The 22743-nt window shown below is 34.6% G+C and overlaps 2 protein-coding genes across 2 annotated transcripts in view; one reads left to right on the top strand and one right to left on the bottom strand.

Moving 5' to 3' along the window:
- LOC107654327 (angiopoietin-related protein 2-like) overlaps positions 1 to 1708 on the top strand; it is a 16556-nt gene extending 14848 nt beyond the window's left edge. Inside the window, exon 5 of the mRNA XM_016441365.1 lies at positions 740 to 1708. Coding sequence (XP_016296851.1) covers positions 740 to 939 — 200 coding nt within the window. The 3' untranslated portion in view covers positions 940 to 1708. The remainder of the gene's footprint in view (positions 1 to 739) is intronic.
- Positions 1 to 22743, bottom strand: part of LOC107654291 (ras-specific guanine nucleotide-releasing factor RalGPS1-like) — a 127287-nt gene that overhangs the window by 66238 nt on the left and 38306 nt on the right. Inside the window, exons 7-8 of the mRNA XM_016441316.1 lie at positions 20683 to 20775; positions 4847 to 4973 (exon numbers count right to left, since the gene is read on the bottom strand). Coding sequence (XP_016296802.1) covers positions 4847 to 4973; positions 20683 to 20775 — 220 coding nt within the window. The remainder of the gene's footprint in view (positions 1 to 4846; positions 4974 to 20682; positions 20776 to 22743) is intronic.

The following is a 22743-nucleotide window of genomic DNA, read 5'->3' on the forward strand; positions in this document are numbered from 1 at the left end:
ATATATATATATATTAGAAATGATAAAAACACACACAGACTAAAACTTTACAATGAAAAATGAAAATGGAAAATCTCAAATAAAAACTGATGGAAAATATTAATGAAAACTATAACAGCATCTGATCAGTAACACCCCACTTGTGTTTTTTAAGCTTTTGGTGTCTTGAAAAAGGCAGTTGCTAACAAATGGCTAAATGACACTATACAGAGTTTGTCAGAGTTTATTGTGTTTATTACGATTATATTTACCGTAGGCTTCAAAATTCATAAAGTTGTGTTCATTTGTGAGGATTATCTTGAGCAAAACGTGCATGAATCAAACTTTTGTTGGTCACAGACCTTATTTTCTGCATTATTCCAAAAGCCAATGAAAAAGTCCTTTATGGTTTTTGTTGAGGGAACTACTCTGGGGGAAAAAAAAAATAATTTTTTTTTTTTTTTTTTAAAGTGGTGCAGAAACAATTTTTACTCAGTAATTGCAAGTAAATTTCACAAAGAAACGGCAAGCAAAATTGAATTAAAAGTGAAATTTTAAAGTAGAAAGACTAAAATATTATTTTCTTGTAAAATGTACTCCAATAAATTGACAATTTTTACAGTATAGCAGATAATTTAATACAATGCAGGGTGATGTTAACTTTTTTGTTGCCCTACAAAAATACATCACTGCAGCGCTCTAAATAGAATCAATGTGTAATGAGTTCACATACTCAAAAACCTAATTTCCTCTCATACAGGAAACTGTGCCCACTATCAGAAGGGTGGTTGGTGGTACAACGCCTGCGCCCACTCCAACCTGAACGGTGTGTGGTACCGCGGTGGCCATTACCGCAGCCGCTACCAGGATGGAGTTTACTGGGCCGAGTTCCGCGGAGGATCGTATTCTTTGAAGAAGGTCACTATGATGATCCGACCGAATCCCAACACTTTCCATTAGAACATCATGTGAAGGAAAACGCAAGTCTAATTCGTCATAACTCAAAAAACGTTGTAAAAAGTGCAATGTTAATGTTTTTTTTTATTTTGGTTAATTATTGATTTTTTACTTTGTTTTTGAGTCTTATGAATTCATAATATGCAGTCACACATATCCAAAACCAAATATATGAAAGTGCAATGACTTCATGAAGGAGACATAACTCATATCTTCTTGGGATTCTTCCCAATGGTGTCCAGGACACTGAAGACCAAGTGAAAATACTAGAAAAACTTCAGTCAGACAAACCTGGCAACTCAGGTTCCACATGACCTGGAAGCTGAACAGCATCGAGTGCGTCCTTACAAGTGTGCTTAAAATGGGGATAGAGTCTGATCTTAACAGGCATCCGGTCACCTTATTCTCACTGTAAGAAGTCTAACCTTGAAGAACTGTTATTTTGAGTACTTTAGTGCTATAAAACATGACCTGTTGTGTACCAACGGACGCATTTGAACATATAGATTCTCATTTGATCTGTTTATAGCATTGACTTCCAATACAGGGTACACTGCAAGTGGACATCCTAAATGTATTTCTAATGCAAAAATGAAAATTCTGTTGTCGTTTAGAGGTAAATTTAGCCTAGTCGTTTGAATGATTTCACTCTGGTCCTTTAGACTGAGTGCTCTTTTGAAACCATTTGTATATAGAAAATATGAGTGAGTGTTTTTGTAATGCAAAGTATGATTGTGTTGTGTACTTACAGAATTTTCCAATAAATTATGTAAAGCTACTATGTTGTAGAGACAAGCTCTTCTGTGATCAACTGCGAAAAACATACACATGTCTTGCCCTATAGACTACAATGCATTAGAAACACGAAAGACCGATAGAAAGGTTGAGCTCAAACCTCAATGTTTTCACTTGTACAAGCAACTTAAAGGTTCTAAAGGGCCCTATGGGAGACTCCGGGTATGTCCTGAGTGCAAGAGAACAGACCCGAACCTTTGCTGCTCAAACATCAATCATTATAAATGAAAAATGGTGTCATTAACATTAGCTTCCAAATGAGGAAAACCTTGTAAATGGATGGAAAATACATTAGCGTCAAGAATGAAATGAAATTGGCATTTGCAAGCCATTTTAATTCTGTAATGTAAAGCATTTCCAATTGAAAGAGGATATTGTTGAGGAAAAGTAGAATGGTGGAATTTATTTTATTAATCAGATATGAACTGAATTGTAAATTGTACAGGTGAACAGAGGGAAGTCAAGATCAGGAACATGTTTTCAAAGAAAAGTTCACTTAAAAATGAAAATTTGTTGAAAATGTCCTCACCCTCAGGCCATCCAAGATGTAGATGAGTTTGTTTCTTTTAAACCATTGTTTCCATCTGAAATGATTCCTCTAGCCATAATACTGCTTTCTCCAGTGGAACAAGTGGTCTGGTCTGAATCAGGAGAAAAATATGCACAGATCAAGAACCGTTTACAAGCAAAAACAGTCCAAAACAACTCTAAACAAATATGTGGGTGGATTTTAATGTGAGAGACAAAAGGAGATGGACTTTTTCACTGGAGGAAACGTTATTATGGATTATGGATTTTGGCCAGAAGCAATGGTTTAAAGTTAAAATGTCTTAATGATGGATTTGCTTTTATACAAACACACAGCTTTTCACTTCTCAAGGCATTAACTGATGGACTGGAGCGGTGTGGATTACTTGTGGATTATTGTGATGTTTTTATCAGCTGTTTGGACTCTCATTCTGACGGCACCCATTCACTGCAGAGGATCCATTGCTGAGCAAGAGATGCAATGCTACATTTCTCCAAATTTGATGAAGAAACAAACTCATCTACATCTTGGATGGCCTGAGGGTGAGTACATTTTCAGCAAATTTTCATTTTTGAGTGAACTATTCCTTTAACAGTTTATTTTGTTCTGCATTATTGAACGTCAATCTGACCTACAGACATATTGCACACAGGAAGGAAAAAATGTTTTGTTTCAATGCTTTTATATGCCGGCCAATTATTACTGTATTTCAGATTAATGGCACATAAAAACTAAAACAGCGGTCTGTCGCCTTAATATGTCAGGCAAACAATCTCTCACTAAGTGAACAATTTTTGGCCAGAATAAGCTACAGGAAAGATAACACTTTATGTTTAGTTAATGGTTTGGATGCATGAAACTACCAAATTCATGTCCAAACAACATGTGATCCCAGCAACCAAACTTCAAGAAAATGAGTACAGTCTGTCCAAGAAATGCTTAGACAATCCCAAAGAAACAGCACCTGTAACATGTCTATAAATCAAACCCAGAGTACCTGATATGTATCCCTCCATCTTCACCCAATTTGAGTTAAATCAGAACAGCAGCTGTAAATGACTAAGTGCTGAGGAATATGAGACATAGTTTCCCTGATCATTGATATTGCTGTAACAGCACAGAGGGTTTGGAATCAATTTATTGTTGAGTCTCCAGACTTACTGAGAATCTGTGAGATAATAAGAACCGTACATCTGTGACAAATAATGGAGTTCAATACACATTAGAGTGAGAGAACATGGGAAAACACTGAAAAATGACTGGCTAAAATAATAAAAAACAAACAAATCTGAATTGCATGTTTCATATTCAAACACTGAGAGTAATTTCAAGGAAGATATCATATTGAAAACACATGCAGCATGCATGCTATCATTAGAAACTCTGTAAGGTGACCAAAAATGCCATGATGTTCTCTAAAACAAATATGAGAAACCGCAAGGCTGAGAAAAACGGTGCTTGTAGATGTCCACACATTTCATGAAAAGATACAATTAACTACCAACATTTGGCCCCACGAAACAGAACACAATTCTCTATTCTTTCTTACATAAACTGCTGCGCTGAATTGAATGTGACATTTTACATCAGAATGTTTTCATGAATGACTTAGCTAGACACACATCTGTTCAGATTGTGTTTCATGAATGAAGTTCAATGTGTTTATATATTTACACATATAATGAATCTCATCTGGACATTTGAACATACTGAGATATTGTTCAAATGTCCAGATGAGATACATGACATGTAGAAATATATACATATATAGACATATAAAGTCAATTTCATGCTTTTATGAATCTCTAAAAAAGAATCAGGCACTGATTAAATGTACCATTATACAATGATATACTATCAATATTTACACTACCGTTCAAAAGTTTTGTGAGAGTATTTTTGAAAGAAATTAATATATAATAAAAGTTTTATTCCACAAGGATGCATTCAATTTATAATATCACAAATATAATTCAAGTAAATGTTGTTCTTTTGAACTTTCTATCCAAAAAATCCTAAAAAATAGTTTTCTACAAAAATATGAAGCTGTACTGTTTTCAACATTGATAATAATCAGAAATGTTTCTTGAGCATCAAATCAGTATATTAGAATGATTTCTGAAGGATCATGTGACACTGAAAACTGGAGTAATGATGCTGAAAATTCAGCTTTGACCACAGAAATAAATTACATTTTACAGTATATTCAAATAGGAAACGGTTATTTTAATTTCTAATTTAGTTTTTAAAGTGTTTTTGATCAAATAAATGCAGCCTTGGTGAGTAGAAGAGACAAAAATCCAAAAACATCAAAATATATTTTAAACCCCAAACTATTAAACGGTAGTATTGTATATTTCGCTTGCCAAATACAAATGTGAATACATGTCTACTTCTGAATGGCCGACATTGGAGAAAGATTTGTAGAACCAGATGAGGTATTTACAGAATCTACCAACTCTGATCCCTTGGTCAGTCAGGAAATGTTAAAAAGATCATTCTTCCAGTTCATTCGTCCCACTGGAAGGTGAAGTAAAGCCCGTCTGGAGAGAGAGACTGAAAGAGAGCAGACAGATGGGGACTCACCCAGGTAGGGGATGCATGGCACCATCTTGAGGGAACGGATGTACTCTCTCATCCTGGCGCAGTTCTCCTCTTTGGAGGTCAGGTAGTCCAGCTTCTCAAACGTGGCCTTGTCCTTCCGACTGATCAGCTGGGAAAAATAAAACAAAACAGGAAAGTTACGGCACTCTGTTAGTTTTTCATCTGAATACAGGCCGTGATGAGAAGCTACTTTAAAACCATAGTTTAACAACATACAAGCTGCACAGAAAAAAGCTCACAAGGAAATGCAACCGAATTCAACACCAATCATTCATCCTTTGCATGTTTCTGAAATATTTTGACTAATGATTGTTCTCAGCTGTCAATAAGAGTATAAAGCTCTGGTCAATTGGTCAATTCTGCAGACCATTTTACACAAAAATCAGCAGAGAAAATGTGAAGTCTGCAGATTCCATTCCATGCATTATTTTAATTATGCTGTAAAAATTATTTCTCAAATTTGTCCATCAAATTTGTTTCTTTACATTCTACTTAAAAATTATTTGTTTAATTCAATGTTACTTGGCATTTCTTTTTAATTATCTGTGAAATGTAATAGCAATTTCTGAGTGAAAATTGTTTCAAAGTAAATCCGATACCAATTTTTTTTTTCTCTCTCCATACATTCAATCAATTTTCAGTGAACACTGAATTCTTTTTAGGGTATATTTTGGAGCTTCATGCGCATTTACATTGATTAAATGGAAGTGAGTGGCTCAGGACTGCAGGTTACCAAAGATTGAACCCTCCTTTTCTGATAAAAATCTGGGTACTTGGTTTGTGTAAGTGAATTGCAATTGGGTTTCATGCAATTCACCAAAAATCAACAAAGAAAAACATGAAAGAATCATTTAAAAACAACAACAACAACAAAAAATAAACTCTATTGTAGGTTTACAGAGACTAAAAAATATATAAAACATGCAAGAAATGTTCTCATTTCTTTTGTGTTATTTCTATTGTGTAATGGATAGATTTGACCCACATATTTTTTTTTTATTCAAAATGAACTGCACAGACACAAAATAATAATAATAAAATAAGTTTATGTTTATTTTGTCATGACTACTAGTGACTGAGGTGCAAATAACCACAACTAAGTATAATTAGTATCTAACATTATTTGTATTTAGCATTATTTATTGCTATTTGTACTTGCCTTTTTATGTCTAGTTCTCAAACCCTTGTGAGGGTAAAATGGGTTTCTCACACTTTTCAGTGCTACACCAGACAAATGACTGAGCTCCAACAAACCATCAACCAAAAACATTCTTTCACAGATTTCTTTCTGACAGTGAAACTCAAACAGATGAAGAAACAGTGAATTCTCCTGGGATGATTCAGAAGACAAGCCTTCAATTTCAAGTACTTTGAGTCTTAAGTTTCATAAGCTGTCATGCAATTCATATTTTATGTCTGGCAAGCTATACAATAAAAGGTTTTCTGTTTTTTTACCAGACCCTTTGTTGTTTTTCAAAGCGTTGATTTTTGGCAAATTGCTTGGAAACCAATGGAGGTCAATTTGACCTCTAACATAATTGATTTAAGCAAAATTTATAGTCTTTCCAAAGTAAATTTGTGTTGAAACTTTACATGCACGTTCATGACCCTAAATGAGAAAGTCACAAAATACAAGAAGAACCGAATCGTTCAACCACCATTTCAAGCGGTTTAAAAATCAAATGCAGAGTGAATAAGAACAGCTGGTGGATCATAAAGAGGGACCTTCTCAACGCGCCGAGCAATGCAAACAAACAGCTTTTAGCAGCCCGCCCCGAGTGAATGAACAACCTGCGGAGGGAAACCATCAGACCAACTGTTTTCTGATGCTTCTTTTAGACTTCACAGCTGTTAGCGGTCATGCCCGGAGTTTGACCTGCGCTACACACTCTGAAAACACTCATGCATTCCATTTCTGGAGGATGAAGCCCTTAAGATCTGTAGTATACAGGTGAATCTCAATAAATTAGAATGCCGTGGAAAAGTTCATTTATTTCAGTAATTCAACTCAAATTGTGAAACTCGTGTATTAAATAAATTCAATGCACACAGACTGAAGTAGTTTAAGTCTTTGGTTCTTTTAATTGTGATGATTTTGGCTCACATTTAACAAAAACCCACCAATTCACTATCTCAACAAATTAGAATATGGTGACATGCCAATCAGCTAATCAACTCAAAACACCTGCAAAGGTTTCCTGAGCCTTCAAAATGGTCTCTCAGTTTGGTTTACTAGGCTACACAATCATGGGGAAGACTGCTGATCTGACAGTTGTCCAGAAGACAATCATTGACACCCTTCACAAGGAGGGTAAGCCACAAACATTAATTGCCAAAGAAGCTGGCTGTTCACAGAGTGCTGTATCCAAGCATGTTAACAGAAAGTTGAGTGGAAGGAAAAAGTGTGGAAGAAAAAGATGCACAACCAACCTCACAATTAAAAGAACCAAAGACTTTAACTACTTTAGTCTGTGTGCATTGAATTTATTTAATACACGAGTTTCACAATTTGAGTTGAATTACTGAAATAAATGAAATAAATACATTTTTAAATGAAATAAAAAATAAAACTTTTCCACTACATTCTAATTTATTGAGATGCACCTGTAGTCAATCATTTGTATGGTGAATCTGGGTGAAACAGTCCTGAAGATAAAGCTGCTATTCGATAACCATCTTGGTTCAAAGCTAAATGCTATGCAAGCATGTGAACGTAAAATATATCAGATTTGTCTCTTTTGGAGATCGTGATGAGTGATGATTATTAAATGACAGTGAAAAACCTGTCCTTTCTCCACTGTGCAAGTGCTACAATATCTAAAAGATCAGAGAATAAAATGAAAACCAAACTATTGCAAAACATCCTTTTCCCAATAGGTTTATCTATTGGGAAAGGTGGGCAGGTACCTCTGCCCACCCAGCTGGTTTCAAAATACAACCAACAACTCCAAAGCCAAAGCGGCATATGGTGCAAAACTCAGGAGACACTCGCGTCTCCATACATGTGCCTCATTAATAACGACTCCGACTGGTCACGCCATGAGCTCATGGAAGCCACGATCTCATTGGTTTACGAGGCTCTGGGGGACAATGCTAAAGGCTTGTACATTTACAGTGGTAAATACCTCATGATGGGAAGAAATAGACACATTTGAAATTCCACTGACTAATGCAGAAAACTGTGGGCGAAACACAGAGCTGTGGAGCACTTGAGCTCAAGACTTTGACAAGGAAACATTAAGGCGCTAGTCAAGGTATTCAATCAAACAACAGCTGTATAAACACATATATTGAAAAAATGCTAACACATATGCTAAAGGAGAAAGGTGTAATTTAACACAGAATTAATAATATTAATTATAAGTATACAATACTGTTCAAAAGTGTTTTTGAAAGAGGTTTCTTACACTCAGCAAGGCTGCATTTATTTGAACAAAAACACAGTAAAAATTGTGAAATATTATTATAATTTTAAAGAACTGTTTTCTGTGAGAATATGTTTTCAAATGTAATTCATTCCTGTGATCAAAGCTGAATTTTCAGCATCATTGCTCCAGTCTTCAGTATCACATGATCCTTCAGAAATCATTTTAATATGCTGATTTGCTGCTCCAGAAACATTTCTGATTATTATCAATGTTGAAAACAGTTGTGCTGCTTCATATTTTGAAACCATCAGGATTTCAGGATTCTTTGATGAACTGGACTCTCAAAAGAACATAATTTATTTGAAATAAATCTTTTGTGACATTATAAATGTCTTTAATGTCACTTTTGATCAATTCAATGCTTCCTTGCTGAATATAAATCAATCAATCTTACTAATTTTTTTAATGGTAGTGTACAAACATGAAAAAGGCTTTAAAAATGTGTACAAAAAGTGTCTTCGAAATGAATAAATTTAAGTGACTGAATTTTTGGTTTGAATTTAATTTTAGTGATGGTTTTTGATACATGCAGATTAAATGGTTATGGCCGACCAGAGAAATGCAATTAATTTTAGACTTGTTTTTAGACATCCAACTAGACTATTACATTTAGATGTATGCATTTAGCACACACCTTTATCTAAAGCAACTTGCATTGCATTCAAGGTTTACATTTTATCAGTTCATGCATTCCCTGGGCTTTTACAGTTTGAGCTACAGGAACACATCTTAACATTTTCAGAAGAAACAGAGTAAGGTTTGTTCTAATGACTAACCAATAGGTATGATTGTGCAAAGTGTAAGTACTGTAATACAAAATAAAGTCTTCACTTGGTAGCTGGAAATGTCAATTACATGGATATACAAGGTGCACAGTGGGATTAGTGGAAAAAACTACTGTACAAGAGGAAATTTCCTTCAGTTCATGTTCAGACAGCGCAGACAGCCTGCTAATATATCACTCCACACTGACACAACCCTTTCCCAACATGCAAGCCGACAAATATCCTTTTAGAGGCTGCATAGGAATATTTTATGGTAGGATTTGAGGCTAAGCTAGATGGACGTCAGATAGCAAAGCTAAAGCAAGCCGAGGACCAAAGCTATAAAGACATACAGTAACTAAACTCACCCAGCATGGAAACTTAGACTGACCCGATAAAGTGGAATATGGAATGCGATATAAAATCGGGACAGTCAGCATCTTGGTGTTATAGTTGGCAGAGGGATGAGAAGTGTAAAATGAGACTGTGTCATGTTTCACGTCTGTGGTGAGCAGAAAATGTGAGAAAAACACGGGTGTGTACACAAACACACACAAGGCCTCGCTGCTTGGAGTCGTCAGATATGCTTACATGAACTGCGGACATACTGGAAAAAGAGACACAAATGATTTCAACACATGTAACCACAAACGAAAAGAACAGAAAGGATGACAAATTTTTTAATTCCTGATTTGGAACTTGGAACAGCGTCATTTGAGCTGCAGTTACAACAAAAACTTTGTTATAAAGACAACGTAATAACAATAAACAACATGACCTAAAATATTTGAATATATTGAGCTATCATTATATTTATGATTATTTCACTAAAACTCATTGTTTCGGGTCAAGAAAATGTATAAATAATATTTAAACAGTTCCAGGGAATATACTTTAATCACAAGTTCTCAGGAGAAAACCACAATACTACAAATGAGAACGGACCAAGGAGAACTGAGGGCTTATAAACATGAACCAAACAAAGGGAACTAATTCGATAATTAGTCGGACAACAGGTGGACAGAATGACTAATTAAACAGACTCAGATGTCATTGAATGGTCAGTAAATAGATACACTACTGAATATTTGAAGAGTTTGGTTCCAAAACGCTATAAATCCATTTTGATTAATTTGAGTAAAAATGTGTTTTCTTTACCAAGAAAGTGGCAAGATGAAAACCACTATTTTCCATTTCAAACTTTCACATAGCATCTTTAGGTTATAATAACATTAAACATTCAAATCCAGATTTTGATTTTCACATTTTTTTTATAAAAACTGATTATTTTTCCCCCAAAATGCAATAAATCCATTGAATCAATATAAAAAGGTTGTAATAACATTAAACATTCAAATCCAGATTTTGATTTTCACATTTTTTTTATAAAAACTGATTATTTTTCCCCCAAAATGCAATAAATCCATTGAATCAATATAAAAGTTATTTTTCATACTGAAACTGTTGAAAATACACAACAAAGTAAGTTGATCCACATATGACAGCCTCTGAACTTGGTCAATACTAATCTTATTAATAGCTTACGTTTCTTCCCCACCGCAGAAACCACCACAGGTTCATCAATGTCGTCAAAATTATTCATTTTTTAAGGGCTGCACGATAAATCGCATGTGATTGTCATGCGCATCTCGTCAGTAAAGCCGGTTCTGTGATTAGTAGTAAATCTCCATCATGTGCTTTCAGATGGAGCGGCCTTTAATACACAGAGCCGTAGTTCACTGCAATATCGCATTCATAATCGAAGGCGATTGATCTGCGATTATGAACACGATATTGCGTAGCTTGTCAGTTAGGCCTACTGTTTACAATGCGTGGAATGGTGCGCTGTGATTGGTTGAGCGGATGTATCGCATTCTGCAGAGAAGGGAGACTGGCGTTTGTCGTGGTTTGGAAAGATAGGGAGAAAACATGACAGAATAACACGGCAGATATCGCATTTTGCGTAAAATTTAAATTGACTTTTCAATACCGACCCGATACAATACTGATTTTGGCGGGAATTCAATTTTTTAAAAATGGCGTTTATCGCGTTTTGGAACCAAACTCTTCATTTATTAAAAAACTGAATATTTAAAGTGTTTTATTGTGATTGTTTTCATTTTAAAATTATTTATATACAGTATAGGGCTGCATGACTATTGCACTTATTTTGTCACATATGGTGATCTGGTATAAACCTAGCACACAATGTATCCCCAAATGCCCATTAAACTCTCAGCACATTCAGAGATAATCTAATCTCTGCATGATAATACTCAAAAAAGCCTTCATCTTTCAAAAATTCATCTTCAATTTTTTTTTACTTGTGTTTTCGGGCTGAACTATAACTGGAACATTTTTTGACAGGCTTCGTGCGATTTACCCACATTCTGCGACTGCGTCCAAATATCAGGATATTAAAAGCAATTGAGAATGACTTGTAAAAATTTTCATGCTTTTTTATTTAACGGACTAGAACAAATGGTTTATGTCATTACATGCCTCACAGATGCCTGTTCCCACCGTAATCATTAACGTTTAACGCAGGGAAGAACTGACATGAGGAATCCTGGCAGAAAAGGCTTTATTCCACCATGGCACATGAAAGCGGACACACCAGCAAGACGATCAATGGAAACACTGTCAGATGGATTAACAGCCAGTGTAACGTCTCAACGCAACAAACCAGGCTTCTGAAATCAACCTTTGATCGTCTGTCAATTAAAAAGCCAACGCGCTTTCAGATCCAAGAAAACATCGCTCCAATTATAAGATCAGATACAAGATTAGCTTTCTGCTCGGAAACCAGGCTTGTGCAAAATTCAGAGCTGAAGAATTAGTTCCAGTACAATTCCCGTACAGTGAGGAATTGAACTGAACTGGTTACAACATGCAGGACCGGATTTGAAATTTGAATTAGAATTACAGGAAGTGGAATTTAAAGGATTTGAATTTTTAAATCTGATGATGATGTTGAGACTAAGGCCGCATTTAAATACGGGAGTGAATCGCCTAAATTATCATTTCAAGTGTGTATGGAACAGAACTCAATCAAAACTACGATGATTGACACCATCTTGCACATTTAGTATCCGCTATTTTTAACCAAAATAATATTATAGCGACCAAAGACTCGTTATATTCAGCAATTTTAAATAAACCACCATCAACAGAACCATAGCGTTTTGTTTATGATTTGAAGGTTGCTTTGCAGAGTGTGCTCTTGAAGGGTTGCCATATCCACTTTTTATAAGTGTCGCCTTATTAAGCGTTTTTGGGCCATTTGTTTGGGCATGGCTAATGAAGCGATCTAGTTTATAGAGGTAATAAAGCAGGCGGTGCAGTTTGCAATATTTTAGTATGTGGCTTATTTCCAAGATAACAAATTTGGATTTGAGTTTATTATGGGCTTGATCTTATATGTGGTTCTTTTCTAGCAAGATCTGGCAACACCGAGACAAAACGTACCCCGTGATTTCTTGCACAGCATATACAGAAAGGACACAACTCTGATTAGCATTTAAATATGTCACTAACAACTAGCTTCAGTTCGGTTCCATACACACTGTGTAGAAAGAAAATACAACTTTTTATCTCATAATTCTGACTTTTTTTCTAGCGTTTAGATTTATTTCTAAACACAATTATGAATTTTCATCTGGAAAAAGACAGAATTGTGAGATATAAACTCAGAATAGTTTGATAAAAAGTTGCAATTACCTTTTATTTATTTTTTACTCTGACGTAAACAGGCTTCCATAGGAAGGATACACTGTAAAAAAAATTCCGTAAAATGTACGGTAAAAAAACGGCAGCTGTGGTTGCCGGAATTTTACCGTAAAAAATATGGTAGCAATTTTTACTGTAGCATTTTTACAATCTTTTACCATTAAATTCACGGCCATTTTTTACAGTGTTCAAACAATCAAACAAACTTTTTAATGGAAAATCACTGGACAAATGTAAAGAAACGGTGAAAGTCCTGCTCTGCTGTCGCGCTGTGTGGTTTAATCACTGTTTTGTCACACTTGTAGAGAATTTGGTGTCTCCCATACACTGCAGTAAATGGCAGCGCTAAATGTTGGGGAAGGCTATCCATATCCCTGGTTGCAACCAAAGTCCCTTTTGAGAAAAGTTTGTTCACTTGGAGGCCAATTTATTTAGAAAGCGGGACATATTTCGCCATATTGTGCGTTGCATTTACTCCCATTCACAGTAAAATGAGTGCATGCAAATACTACATGCAAGTATTGCAAACTGCATGTTGCGCTACCATCAAAAATGACTTTGCAGATCGCCAACCTGTCCGCCAGGATATCACTGGCGCTTATGGGGTGAAGCGTTCATTGATCAAAGCTCAAGATGAATCAACCACAATCGTGGGACCATCTGTGAGTGAGATTTTCTTGCATGCAAAACTAAATAAATAAAACTAATGTCCACAAAACTCTGACCATCCCATCAATGAAGCCTGTAATGCAGCTAACAGAGTTTCTTCTAGTAAAAGTCAGAGCTCATCTAAATTATGGTTTTGGAAAAAGCGGTAGTTCTTGGCTTTAGGGTGTTGAAAGCGGATATATAGCATGTTTCGGGTGGTTTCAGCATGCCTAACATCGAATATTAGCCAGTATTTTCTCAATCTGCGATTCAAATAAATGTTCTCAGTGCCAGCTGCTGAAAAGCTCTCGAACGACAGGCTAATCCTACCGGAGAACACTGGATAATCTTTCTTCAGCGTTTGACATTACTTTTTTTAAACAACAATAGGGATTGAAATTACCCTTTTGCAACAAAGCCACTGAAAAAGCTCCTGTTCTGTGCTATAAAGCACCATAACGGAGTGACAGAGCAGGAAAATGTGTGCAGGACCTGGCAAAAGCATCCGGAGGCCTCTGGCTGAGAGAGCAGGTGTAAGGAAAGACGCATCGGTTGCTGGTAACTAGGGGATGAAACAAGCACTACTGATCCCTGAAGACCAATTAGACCTGGGCTGCTTTCAATATAGTACAGTCAAATCCCATCCAGCTCATACCTGCAGATGGGCCGTAAACTTTGTTAGCTAACCATGTAATACTTTCCTGTTTTCTACAGTAATTCTTGCCATAATTCACCATTCACCATTGTGGATGGCTGAGGTATCATTCATGTAGCATGAATTACAAGCCAGTTTAATACGTGCCATTAGCGTTTAAATCACTAATCATAACACTGAGTTCAAACCAGACACGATATTGAGCTAAAAAGCTAAAGTCGGGCTGTCAGTCAGGGTTATTATTGTTAATTAGAATTAAAAATGTTAAAAAAACATTTTTGTTAATTAAAATGAAACTGAACTGAAATCAAATTAGTTTAAACCTAAAGAGTAATATTTGATATATTAAATATAGAATACAACTAATAAAAAGACAAAAGCATATGACAAAATTACAACAAATGAAACTAAAATTAAAATGTAAAAGAATTCAAAATATTATTAAAAACTACAATAGCATATACATTATACTAAAATAATTCTTCTGTCAATCAATTAAAATGTAACTGCTATTAACTGCATAAATGGCAACATTAAAAGACATGTTATCTGGGATAAATAAGTATAAATTAATCTGTAGAATCATTTACTGATAAATGGGTGCTGCTGTGATATTGCGAGAGAAACATGTTATAAAATATTATAAACATTTATACAAAAATAGAACATTAAAAAGTGGTTACCCATACAATGCTGTTCAAAAGTTTGGGTGTGGTAAGATTTATAAATGTTTTTGAAAAAAGTCTCACCAAGGCTGCATTTATTTGATGAAAAATAGAGTAACATTAATATTGTGAAATATTATTATGATTTAAAATAAAAAAGCTGAATTTTCAGCATCATTACTCCAGTCTTCAGTGTCACATGATCCTTCAGAAATCACTCTAGTATGCTGATTTGCTGCTCAAAAAAACATTTCTTCATATTTTTGTGGAAACCACAATACATTTTATTCTTTGATGTATAGAAAGTTCAAAAGAACAGCATTTATTTGAAATAGAAACTATTTGTAACATTATAAATGACTTTACTGTCATATTTGATCAATTTAATGCATCCTCGCTGAATAAAAGTATTAATTTCTTTTGAGAAAAAAAAAAATATTCAAAACTTTTGAACGGTAGTGCATTTAATTAATTGCATGTGATAAATCTGATGTAAAGTGAGATTCTGTTCTAAACTGCTGCAACCATGACAAGAACATTCATGTTGTTTTTTGGGTCTCTAGTCTTCTGATTTGATACTTTAAGGCCACCGTACATGAGGCATTAATCAAACTGAGGAATGAGGGTGAGTAAATGATAACAATATTCATTTTTGGGTGGAATTTCCCTTTAAGTGTGGACAGATTAATGACTTTTCCCTGGAAACTGATGCATCAAGTCTGGTGAGTTCAATTATATACATAAATCTGGGCTTCACATTATATCGGATACGTTCATATTTCTTAAGCTGTACATAAATGAATACCTCCCATCCACGTCACCTTGACCAACGCCAAACCTCCGGCGCCACGGACCTTCTCGATGGCTGTGGAATGGCTTTTAAAGTACAAAGTGTCCCTGGTGTTCCTCTAAGGGTGGACGGACAGGGCCATAAACCTGCCAGCAGACTTGATCTTGGCATCATCCACAGCCAACACAGAGGTAAGTATCACTGAACTAAACCTGCAGCTAAAAATCATTAACGGAATAGCAAAAACACTGCATTTTGAAGAGTCACTGAGTGTAAAACACATTATGGATCAGACCAACAAATCCAAAGGCAATAACATATGGAAGCCCAATTGCAAGTTTTTATATGAGAACAAAAGTCAGAATTGCGAGATATAAACTCAAAATTGCGACTTTTTTCTTACAATTCCAATTTTGATATTTTGCAATTCTGAAAAATAAAAAGATTAAATTGTAAGTGAACTGTGAGATAAAAAGTCGCAATTACCTTTTTTTTATTTGTTTTATCCAGTGGCAGAAACCAGCTTCCATAATAACATGATCAATTAGAAAACGTCAGTAAAATATCAACACAATATCATATAAGTAATCATACAATATCAAACAATATAAAAAATAAAAGGCGGCAGATGGAGTGAGAGAAATTGTGAATGCAAGTTTACTATAATTATATTTATCTGATTATAAATATTCTATGCATTTTATAAATAGACTACACTGGAAAAAAATAGACATAGGATATAATTTGAAAAACAAAATCTAATTTGGTAGTAAAGTAAATAATTATTACAAAGTAGCATTGAATTAAACGTGAAATTCTGAAGCTTTTTGTGTGTGTGTGTACCGGAGTAATGGCTGCTGAAAATTCAGCCTTGAATAAATTAGATTTTAAAATACATTTAAATACAAAGCAATTATTTTGAACTGTAATACTATAATAATATTTCACAATATTACTGTTTTTACTGTATTTTTAATAAAAATAAATGATCATTTAAAAATCTCACTGACCCAAGCTTTTGAATGGTGGTGTATAAACACCCACTACATCCTTTCTGTTCATAAACCCAAACCTTTTCAAAGCTTTTTAAACTATTTTTCAAAACTTTATCAAGCTAATTTGAAAAACTTTGCTTTTATAGTTAAAAGACTTTATGACTTTGTTTTTTTTTTATAATTTTTTTTTATTTGATTTGAATTTAAATTGATTTGAACTGCACTTCCTTAATTTTGAATTCTGCTTCCTGTGTGCTAGCTCAAATTCAAATGCAAAATCAGAAACTGAATTGGAATTTAAAATGCATTCTAAATTCAGTTCTGAATGGTGCACAAACGCACTTAAAGAGGTGTTCATTTCAGTTAAATTCGGAGGCTGCTTTTGAAGGCAGTAGGCAGCAGTCGGCAAGGCCAGTCAACAGGTTTTGAAACACAGCCATTGAGCGTTGACCAAAATCAAGTACTTCAAAGGTTCATCTGCTGTTTTAATGATGAACACATCCTAAGAGCATCATTTCTCTCCATATTTCAAACATCTGTTAATTGTTAGGGGAAGTGGTCATCTGGACTCAGACATGAAGTGTAAGAGAATCCAATGGCAAGTGCCAAAAAACACACACCCAGACGTTCAGTCCCCAACCTCTAAACCTCCTGTATGCTTCCAGACTCAAACATGTCATTTCTTGACTTCTACTAGAAACAGTGGCAAAAAAAACGAAAATGAAATAAAGCATTTTCAGTGTTTTCTGGTTCTATGCTGGAGTGAAAAGTGTGAAGGCCGGCTGTTGTCATGATCATCCCGATCGATAGTGGCAGAAAGAACAGCATGATCAGACATCCGTCACTAAACTGGTCATTATCAAGCGGTCAAACTTCCAAAACGGAGACTCACCAAGCACAAAAAGGCAAGTTTTTACTGACCTGCTGGCCTGACTTTTTGGAAACTGTAACATAATGCATGACTTCATATTCAATGCATGGGTCAAAGACATAAGGGGGGTTTTCAAGCATTTTTTTTTTTCAACAAAAAATATAATTATATCATACAGTTTACCATGATTTACCCAGACAAAAGACTCCCATTAAAGCAGCACTATGTAACTTTTTCTGTGTTCAAAATTTGCAAAATGTATATAATGAGCGAGTACATCATGAATTAATCTTCCAAACCGCGTTTTTGTCTTATTCCGAATCACTATGGTACACTTATAATAAGTACTCATATTTGGACTATTGTAGCCTGGTCGGGTCGTCACCGCTGCGGAGTAACACATACCTGCGTGAATCGCCAGAGACATAAACTTAGAGAAGTAGCTCCGGTTGGAATGTTAATGTCTGTTTATTAACCACTAGAGCGCCAAAAGTTACATATAGTGCTGCTTTAAAATGTCATTCAGTGTAACAATAGTTCATTCACCAAAAATCTTGTCAGCCATATTTAGAACCAGAATCATTAGATTCATTAAAAGCCCCAAAAACTAATTAACTGTCATTTTCAACCTTTACCAATCTTTGCCACTATCCTTCAAAATAAGTTTTTAATCATTTAAGATATAATTACATTTAGTATGATCACTTTTCTTTTATATATTTTAATAAGTACAGGTCAGATGTTGTTTTATTTTTACATAAATATATCTGTTATGCTGAATAAAGATGGAACATTATTTCACCCATATTTTGACATTTTATTTTCACAGAAGTTATTTGAAACATTTAATTAGACACTTTACTTGCATTTAATGTGCTTTCTATGTATATAAAATCACTTTCTGTAAATTTCATTTGATGCGAACACCAAAATGGGTTGTCTTGTCTTTGATCCGCATACATGATTTAACGCAATACTGTATAAAAATGGCAGTCTGATGCAATCCTCCCTGTTATGTTTTAATCTGATGCAAGCGAATAAAAATCCAAGAAACACAAATCTTGCGAAACAAAAACACATTTAAGGAAATGTTGCAAAATACAGTGAAACTGTCTCAGTTCATCCTTCTTTGGTGTGGATGACATTATATTGTACATTAACTGAGCTTTTATAAGAGACTGACCAAATTTATGCAGTTTTTTTTTCACTATCGTTCAAAAGTAGGGTCAGTAATATATATATTTTTAAAATAAATTAATACTTTTATTCAGCAAGAATCCATTAAATTGATCAAAAGTGACAGTAAAGGCATTTACAAATGTTGATTTCTATTTCAAATGAATTCTGTTCTTTTAATTTTTCCCCCCACAAACACATGGGGCAGCACAACGGTTTTCAACACTGATAATAATCAGAAATGTTTCAGCATATTAGAATGATTTCTGAAGGATCATGTGACACTGGAGCAATTCAGCTTTGCATCACAAGAATAAATTACATTTTAAAATATTTGAAAGAAGAAAGCAATTATTTTAAACTGTAATAATATTTCACAATATTACTGATTTTACTGTATTTTTTACCAAATAAATACAGCTTTAGTGAGCATTAGAGATTTTTCAAAAATATTAAAAAAAAAAATCTTTCCAACCCATAACTACATGAAATGTAGTTTATTTCAAATAGTGGCTACTTTAAAATGAGCAATTCTTTTGCTTTCGGTTTTCATCACAGTTTCTTTGATTTCATTTAAAATTTTCATTTGGGATCATCACTAGTTATGACTAATGTTTTCTGCAATCTACACTTATTGAAAACCATACAGTAGACAGTAGAATGAGAGAAGTGTTATGTTTGGATTCCACGCTTCTTTCCACAAAGTTAGATTTTAAAGACTAACTTTCCATTTTAAACGACAAATGCGTATGTTAAAAACCATCAGTTTCAAAGTGAGCAGGGAAATATAATTACAGGAGTAAGTGGGCAAAGTGCGGAAAATGTAATTATCGTGATGAATGAGCAATACATATGTATAATTCAGACATTATGATTAAGCAGCTAAAGGGTTGAGGTCTGTGATGAGTCTGGCTTTATTTCGCTACACTGTGGGGACAAAACCATTCCCAGAAGTGAGCCCAATCTGACCAAACCATTTCTTGAGGACAGTCTCTGATTCATCGAATAAAGTAAATTAAAGAACACTGTTCCTTAAGGCCTTTTCACACTGAACGATCACACTTCACACATGACGCTTTTGAATTGAAACAACAGATCCCTATGGGCCTATTCACACCAGTCAGAGCGCGTTCACTCTAGATCTGTCAATCATGTGATCATATCTCCTGCCCTGCCGTATATTCAAAAAAATTGAGAGAAACATTTTTCTTCACATGAAATGTGACCCTGGACCACAAAACCAGTCATAAGGGTCAATTGAGATTTATACATCATCCGAAAGCTGAATAAATAAGCTTTACATTGATATATGGTTTGCTAGGATAGGACAATATTTGGCCGAGATACAACTATTTGAAAATCTGGAATCTGAGGGTGTAAAAAAATCAAAATATTGAGAAAATCACCTTTAAAGTTGTCCAAATTAAGTTCTTAGCAATGGGTATTACTAATCAAAAATTAAGTTATTTTTTAAGTATATTTACAGTAGGAAATTTACAAAATATCTTCATGGAACATGATCTTTAATTAATGTCCTAATGATTTTTGGCATAAAAGAAAAATCTATAATTTTGACCCATACAATGTATTGTTGGCTATTGCTACAAATATACCCCAGCGACTCAAGACTGCTTTTGTGCTCCAGGGTCACAAATATGAATGCAAATAAACATTATTATGACGATATATTTTCTTTATGTGTTTTTTATGCAGCTCATGGTATTTTTATAACAATAAAGGATGTTTATGACAAATGATAAGTGGGTGTAGTGTTCAATCCATTATAAAACATACAAAGAGTGCATGTCTGCCTATTATAGAATCAAACTCCACTTCAGATCCCAATCGGAAGTTATTACAAGCACTCAATGAAGGTTTAAAGTGGGTTTTTGAGCAAAAACATTAAGTGGACGATGTTAAAGCCGCATGAATACATACATGAGAAGAAATGCATTGTTGGTCGGCATGCAGGCGTGAATTCGCAGAAGGCGATCAATCACTTCGTGCTCAGTGTGAAACGGCCTTTAGGGTGCAGGTTTGGGTTTTGTCATTCAGACAGCTTGGCAAATGTGTGTAAATGTTGAGTGTGTTTCTTACCGCCCAGGTCTTGCTCAGTCTAAAGATGGGAGCGCTTTGCAATGTAGACACCACCGACACCATAGAATGAAGGTTATTCAGCTCTAGAAGTTTCTGCAGACATAGAAAGCAAGTGATGAATTGCTATACAGTTCAGAAAACTCAATGCACAAATCACAAAAAGGGTGTTTTTAAAGCACAAGAGAGAGTCAACACTGCAAAAAATTATGATTTCATCTGGTTTTCCAGAACAAATATCTAAACATTCTTAAATCATCATAAATCACTTACTTTTACATTTACTTCAGAAGTAAAAGTACTTAACTCCTTTACCTAATTGTGAACCTGGACCACAAAACCAGTCATAAGGGTCAATTTTTTGAAACTGAGATTTATACATCATCTGAAAGCATCTGAAAACAGGACAATATTTGGTCGAGATACAACTATTTGAAAATCTGGAATCTGAGGGTGCAAAAAAATCTAAATATTGAGAAAATCGCCTTTAAAGTTGTCCAAATTAAGTTCTTAGCAATGCATATTCCTAATCAAAAGTTAAGTTTTGATATATTTACAGTAGGAAATTAACAAAATATCTTCATGGAACATGATCTTTACTTAATATCCTGATTTTTGGGATAAAAGAAAAATCGATCATTTTGACCCATTCAATGTTTTTTTGGCTATTGCTACAAATATCCCCCAGCGACTTAAGACTGCTTTTGTGCTCCAGGGTCACAATTTAGTGTTGCTGGTTTAAAAATCATTAAAAATTGCTAGTACATCTCTCATTACACTATATTATCACCAAATCATGGTTTTAATATTTTGTCAATTAGTTTTTGAGTGAAAAAAGCATTATTTGTGGATCATTTTGGCAAAAACTGAGGTGCATGAGCTCAGATCAACGAGGCCTACAATCAATCAGTTTAAAAAACAAATACAAAACCTGTGCTAAGTGAAAGAACAGAAGTTGACAAAAATGATTGAATCCAATATTTGATTATATTATAGCATAACAAGAATTTTAAAAGCAATTTTTTTGTAGGCCGGTCATTTTTGACCAGGAAGACCTCAAGTGTAACATGGTGGCGAAACAAATCCCAAACAAGTACAAAAATTATAAACAATTTGGGGAAGTTGTTGTACCCTGTGTGAGCAAAGCATTACTACAAAACATTAACTAGCTTTGGGAAAAAAAGAAAATCTGGAAATGACTTGAACATGAGGGTTAAGATATTTCAAAAAGACAAAAATGAAGCGAGTTGTGCTTAAAACAAGGGGGAAAAATCTGCCAATGGGGTCAGAAAAATGAACTTAATTCAAAGGGAAAACAAGTTTATATTTTGACCCCAAAGACAGACATTTTTTCTTGTTTTATGCAAAAACTCACTTTATTCTGATAAATTTGTTTGCTGAAAATTCTATTAAAATTAAGAAAAGTGTAAAAAGTAAAAAAAATAAATAAAAATCGTTCTCCATCGACAGACATTTTTTATTGTTTTAAATGCAGTTACTTTTTATAACTGTGAAGCTCCTGTGAAACATTCTGTATTGTATAACCCGCTATAGAAACAAAGGTGACTTGACTTGACCCGTTATGTCATTTTGTTTCTAAAGTAATAGTATCTTGACTTAAGAATGTTTAGATACCTGTAATGGAAAGATTAAATAGGTAAAGATTAAATTTATATGGCAATCGCTCCGATTTTACTGGTTGCATTTCATCATGTTTTGCTATTAAACATGAAAAGTTCTCACTTCAGAAATGGTTGGGTTGCAATTTGTGAAAACACAGAAAATGCACTTCTAATGAAGCTGACATGTACTACTGTCTGTTTGTTAGGTTAGATGATGTCACAGCTACCGCCCACACTCAAAACTCCCTTTACTGCTCTCTGATTGGACGCCGTCCACTAAAAGACAGTGACCTTCAGTAAGATACAGACCTGCTTTCATCATTACTCCCACAATGAAGACCCAACAAACTCTAGAATGATGGAAAACTGCTTTGGGCTCGCTTCAGCAAATTTGGCACGCCTGGATCCACTCCATGACACATGATGACTACAATCTGAGGGG

The sequence above is a fragment of the Sinocyclocheilus anshuiensis genome, unplaced genomic scaffold (genome assembly GCF_001515605.1).
Source record: "Sinocyclocheilus anshuiensis isolate Anshui unplaced genomic scaffold, SAMN03320099.WGS_v1.1 scaffold163, whole genome shotgun sequence".
NCBI lineage: Eukaryota > Metazoa > Chordata > Actinopteri > Cypriniformes > Cyprinidae > Sinocyclocheilus > Sinocyclocheilus anshuiensis.